Raw genomic sequence first — 5,229 nt, 5'->3', positions numbered from 1 at the left:
GTACATGTTATGGAAAAAAGAATATTTGTCAGAATGCAAATCGAGTTAATCGTTGCGACGTATTGTTGGAATTAGAATCGTGTGTTTGAGTGAAAAATAAACATTTTTTTCATGATCACTATATTATTACATACTGACATGTGTGTGCGAGTGCGTGTGAGAGCCCTCCGTGCCGCTACAATTGACGCGTATAGACGCCACACACACTAATAGAGTATGGTAGTGTGACGTCATGATAATGTTATCACACCGTGATAAGATTTATTGGTTCCAAACAAACACATTCCATATTGGTTTTTCAAAGTGAAATACAGTTTTTAATTTACTAGGTACTTAGTATTTACACTTAATTGTAAGACAATAATACTAGTGTTACTAACTAAGTGTCAATACTGATCATGGCAGCGTCTAGTTGGATTAAATTGCATTGTGTTTATGCATTTTTTAAAGAAGAAGTAAAGTTAGTCAAAAGGGGTGAAAATGCATATGAAAGTGGGCATGTGAAGGAATGTATTTTTGTAGACAATAATTTAAAAGGTGTAGTTAAGGCTAGTATGAAGGATCAAACATACTCTGTACAAGTAAACCAATGAATAATCATTTCTGCAATAGTTGTGTTTAGTATTTTAGGTAGCTATAGATATAGGATAATTTCTAGGTATTAACAGTATATATTTCTGTACAGTCCAAAATCATACGACAGTTCATAAAATTATTAAAAACACTGGGTAAACATGCTTTATTCTTTTGTTGACTCGAAATAGAATTCATGAAAGTCTTAAATATTATAGTATGAAATGCGTGAATCCCAGTCAATACTATATTTGTAACAGTTGTACGACTACACCCAAATCTAACTCCTAAATCTGTGAAATCAAAGTTATGACGTAATTTCATAAGTGTCATAAAAATTTGATCTGTTCTACTGATTCTTTCCACGTTCCACCCTAAGAAATAATTTATCGAAACATTTTTAAAAATATCAAATAATAAATAAATCACAGTCTTATTAGGCATTCCAGTATAGTACGTTATTGCTTCATCATTGTCCTCTATAAATTCAAACGAGAATGGTTGTTTTTTTAGACTGTTTATTGTAGAATTAAGCCTCTCAATTTCAATCTTTAAAAGGGCATTTTCTGATTCATTAATAATGGATCCAACCGACTTAACATTTAAATTTAAAACTGAATTCTCTTCATTGTGCTTGGTAGATTCATATAAGTTTATTTGTGATTCAATATCAATATCTGATTGAGATAGAGATACTACTTCTGAAGAATTTTCTTCAATTTAATCAGGTAATTCTTCCTCATTGGCAACTACTGTTTTCTACAAAAAAAAAAAAAATAAAAATAATAAGTACCTGATAAATTATTATTTAAAATATTTTCTCAATAATATAATAAATATAGTTTTATTTAATAATTATATTATTTATATTAATTATATTATTCTGTTTGTGGGTGTTGTTTGTATGCTGATGTTTATGTAGATTATGTTCAATAGGTATTTTAAAAAACCAAAGTATAGAAAATGATTATAAAACTAAAGAGAAAAACTAGATAATAATTAAATTAAATAACGATTGGTTTCTATTTAAGTATTAATTTAAATTCAAATAAAACTTAAAGGTTAAAACTCAAATTCAAAGAAAACCACACTTTTGAAAATGTTTTTTAATAAAAAATAGTGAATATAATATAATATGTTGCATATTATGTAACTAGGTACTAAACATCAACACTTAATTTTATTTTAACCCAAAGCTTGCTATGGAAATGTAAATATTAAATGTTAAATACAAATTTAACATACTGAGGTAGGTTTCGGTTTCCTTTTATTTTTTTTCTCTGGGGAAACAAACAAAAATTTTTTTTCTTTATTCCAACTGAATATTGTTGGATTATTTTCTTTTAATCCATCAATAAAATGACAGCTACATACTTGGGAGTTCACACTTGGACATCTGTCAGACCTCCTTAAAAATATCAACATAATGTACATTCAATTAAATTCTAATTATGAAATATAGGTAACACATACAACCTAGGTATACAATTCAGATATAGTATATTTAACAATCAAAATAAATGAATATAACTAATAGCTACCTTATATTTTGTGTCCATTTTAATTTCAACAATTTATTCGCAGGAAATCTAAAAAAATTACATACTTTTGTTTCGCTGTAATGGTTGCAATTTGGTACAAAACAATTGACCATAATGAACTACCTATACAATAAATTAAAAAAAGTAATAACATTGTACCTATTAAGCAAAATACCTTTAAAAATATGGATTTGTAATAAAAATATATTTATATTCACAACTATTGTTTAAACCCACCTGCAGTCAAACGTTAAGTACTTACGTAATTTAACAATGGTCAAAATAAACCAATATTAAAGATTTTTATAAAAAAAAAAAGTTAAGAACACAAATACTGTACACCGTAACTTGTTTAAGGTAACTTAACTTTATTAATGCTATTTTTCTGTGAAAACTTTAAAACTATGCATAATTCTCATACAGAAATCGCTTTGTTTGGAACCAGCCACTCTTATCACCAACTGATTATATTATCATGACGTCATTACTATCTTACTCTATTGCTGATGTCCATTTTGAGCATTTGAAAAAAATATTTTTTAAGTAAAGACAATTAATATTTAGGGCCGGTTGCATAAAGACCAGCCTGTAAATGTTTTAACGGACCTGTAACTTAATCACTCGTTAACTCGTTAACGGCTTGTAAAAAAAAAAATGAGTTGCATAAAAGATTATTATTACTTTGTATTTTATTGATAACCATAATTACCAAATAAATTATACCACATTTAATTTGATTACAATGATTGCTGATTATATTATCAAGTGTAAATTAATAATTAATAATTTATAAATATTTTCGAAAAATATTCAAACATTTCAAACATCGTGTTTACTGTACCATTTTCTGTGCTATTATTTTTCGTTTTTACAATATCACTATATATTACTATATTATTATATAATAATATTATATTAAACGGCGCGTCGTGTGTTTATTCGTTGATGATGGCTACGGGCGCTTCGGCTATCAAACGTTTGAGAAATAAAAACTTTACCGAAAAAGAAAAGGAAATGTTAATGGAACTAATAATTCCTCATAAGAACGTAATTGAAAATATTAAGGTATGTGTTTGACTGGTAACCTTATAGTTAATTATAAATTACAATGTGATAAGCATACTAAAAATTAATATGCATTTTAGACTGATTCTATTAACATAAAGAGGAAAACCCAGTTGTGGGAGTATATAACTTCTCAGTACAATAACAATAACTCAGAAACTGGAAAAAGAACAGTAACTCAATTAAAAAATGTTTACGATATGGCAAAGAGACGAGCCAAAAAAGAACTGAGTTCTGATAAAGTAAATTATTATTTTATATAAATTATATTTAAAATAACCACTACCTACTGTTTTAAACATAGGTTTCAATGTATAAATGTATGAAAGATATCACTGATGAAGACCAATTAGTAATTGTAGATTTAGTACAGTCATACCGTTCAGAAATAGTAAGCTTTATTATTATATAAATTATAGTCATTAGTAATAGGTACAGTAGGGTGGAGTCAACACCTATGGCCACCTTAACTCTTAAGAATTGTTTTTTATTGATATTTAATTTATTCTATCTACGGTCATTAAAACATTTTAATTATAATCATAAATACTTCATAAGTTCACTTGGTTTGAATTTCAGAGTTATTAAGAACATAATTGAATGAGAAATTTGTATAAAATATTAAAAAAAAATGCATTTTCCTGTTGTAAATAGCAGAGGCGTACTTCAACATTTTGATTACCAATTACGTTTTCTCGAGAACCCACCCGAGTAACAATTCAAGTTCAGGCAATGTTTAGTTGATATCTATTTTGAGTGTCGGACACAGTGCTATATTGGTTCACTGAAAGTTTTTCGGGAAAATTTGAATACCGAATTTTAACACGGACGACACCGTGCAGTATAAATTCTATGGTAAAATATAACACCATGCATGGGTGCTCTTATTTTCCGTGTTTAATCAATTCAGTGGTCAGTTCAGAAACACTGCATGGGTGCTCTTATTTACAGTGTTCAATCGATTCAGTGGTCAGTTCAAAAACCGTGCATGGGTTACATTTAATAACCTGTACTATAGTGCCCCGTTTTATTCACACACGGTGCTACAGTTAAAATTGTAACCATGCTATGGGGCTCTTATTTACCGTGTTTAATCAATTCAGTGGTCAGTTCAAAAACCGTGCATGAGTTACATTTAATAACCTGTACTATAGTGCCCTGTTTTATTCACACCCGGTGCTACAGTTAAAATTGTAACCGTGCTATGATGCAGTGACGTACACAGATATTTTCTATAATATGAGGTGTGTACATTAATAACTGATATATATATATATATTATATCAAAATTTTTTTTAAATTGTATTCTTTTTTTACATAATATATTCATTAAGAAAAAAAAAATACCAAGGGAAGTAGTGAGTGGTTGAAGACCTCCCTCCTCCCACCCCCTAGTAGTTACTTATATACTACAAAACCATACTAGTTTTCATTGTACACTGATTACAATATTAATTCTTAATAAATGTATCCATACGTCTTATAATTACACATTATAAGTATAAAATACAAAATGAATATTAGCCGATAGCCTAACAAGAAAATAAAATATTGAGGTATAAAAATGTTATAATAAAAATAATGCTTCTTATACATCTATTAGAATAATATATATTTTTAAATATAACGTTATTCAAGTTTTTTTTTATACTTAAGTATAATAATATGAGTATTAAATAAAAAAAAAAATTATTATATTATGTCATACAAAATTACTTCTGATACAACTAAAAAAAAATTATGATACCTTCCATATTTTAACAAAATAATAATGAAAAAAAAAAATTTTTATAATAAATATGCTTCTCGCACTAAAAAAATCTCGCAAAGTATTATTATTTTCATTTTTCTTTGGACGGGGCATGACGAATATAGTTATCAGCTACTTTGTGGAAAGTATTTTCATCATTTGCATTTGTAATAAAACCGGACATAGCTTCTATAACAATAAAATAATGTTAGATGAATAAGAATTTTTATATTTTAAAGTATGACACTAAATGAGGACTATATGGAACATATTAAACGAACAATATAGCAGTGGTGGATC

At 27.4% G+C, this 5,229-nt stretch overlaps 2 protein-coding genes across 2 annotated transcripts; one reads left to right on the top strand and one right to left on the bottom strand.

Annotated features, from left to right (window-relative positions):
* Nucleotides 1–1,293: 1,293 nt before the first annotated feature.
* On the bottom strand, nt 1,294–2,281 carry LOC107885252. Its single transcript, XM_029492252.1, has 3 exons — nt 2,115–2,281; nt 1,819–1,981; nt 1,294–1,332 (listed from the first exon to the last, which is right to left on the bottom strand). The coding sequence occupies exons 1-3, from the start codon at nt 2,225–2,227 to the stop codon at nt 1,294–1,296; spliced, it is 315 nt and encodes a 104-aa protein (XP_029348112.1). The 5' UTR covers nt 2,228–2,281.
* Nucleotides 2,282–3,062: 781 nt separating this feature from the next.
* LOC115034794 lies at nt 3,063–3,591 on the top strand. Its single transcript, XM_029492251.1, has 3 exons — nt 3,063–3,179; nt 3,260–3,421; nt 3,484–3,591. Exons 1-3 carry the CDS (start codon nt 3,063–3,065, stop codon nt 3,589–3,591), a joined length of 387 nt encoding a protein of 128 aa, XP_029348111.1.
* Nucleotides 3,592–5,229: the final 1,638 nt, after the last annotated feature.

This window comes from Acyrthosiphon pisum, unplaced genomic scaffold (assembly GCF_005508785.2).
Source record: "Acyrthosiphon pisum isolate AL4f unplaced genomic scaffold, pea_aphid_22Mar2018_4r6ur Scaffold_21104;HRSCAF=23045, whole genome shotgun sequence".
Taxonomy (NCBI): domain Eukaryota; kingdom Metazoa; phylum Arthropoda; class Insecta; order Hemiptera; family Aphididae; genus Acyrthosiphon; species Acyrthosiphon pisum.
This window is presented reverse-complemented; position numbering and strand designations above follow the sequence as displayed.

Excerpts from the sequence above, each read along its gene's own strand:
- LOC107885252 (XM_029492252.1), bottom strand. The coding sequence starts at position 2,227 with ATGGTCAATTGTTTTGTACCAAATTGCAACCATTACAGCGAAACAAAA. Across the intron at positions 1,982-2,114 it reads AAATGGACACAAAATATAAG|GAGGTCTGACAGATGTCCAA; the intron begins GTAGCTATTAGT and ends GATATTTTTAAG. Across the intron at positions 1,333-1,818 it reads GGAAACCGAAACCTACCTCA|AAAACAGTAGTTGCCAATGA; the intron begins GTATGTTAAATT and ends TTTTTTTTGTAG.
- LOC115034794 (XM_029492251.1), top strand. The coding sequence starts at position 3,063 with ATGGCTACGGGCGCTTCGGCTATCAAACGTTTGAGAAATAAAAACTTT. Across the intron at positions 3,180-3,259 it reads ACGTAATTGAAAATATTAAG|ACTGATTCTATTAACATAAA; the intron begins GTATGTGTTTGA and ends TATGCATTTTAG. Across the intron at positions 3,422-3,483 it reads AAGAACTGAGTTCTGATAAA|GTTTCAATGTATAAATGTAT; the intron begins GTAAATTATTAT and ends TTTTAAACATAG.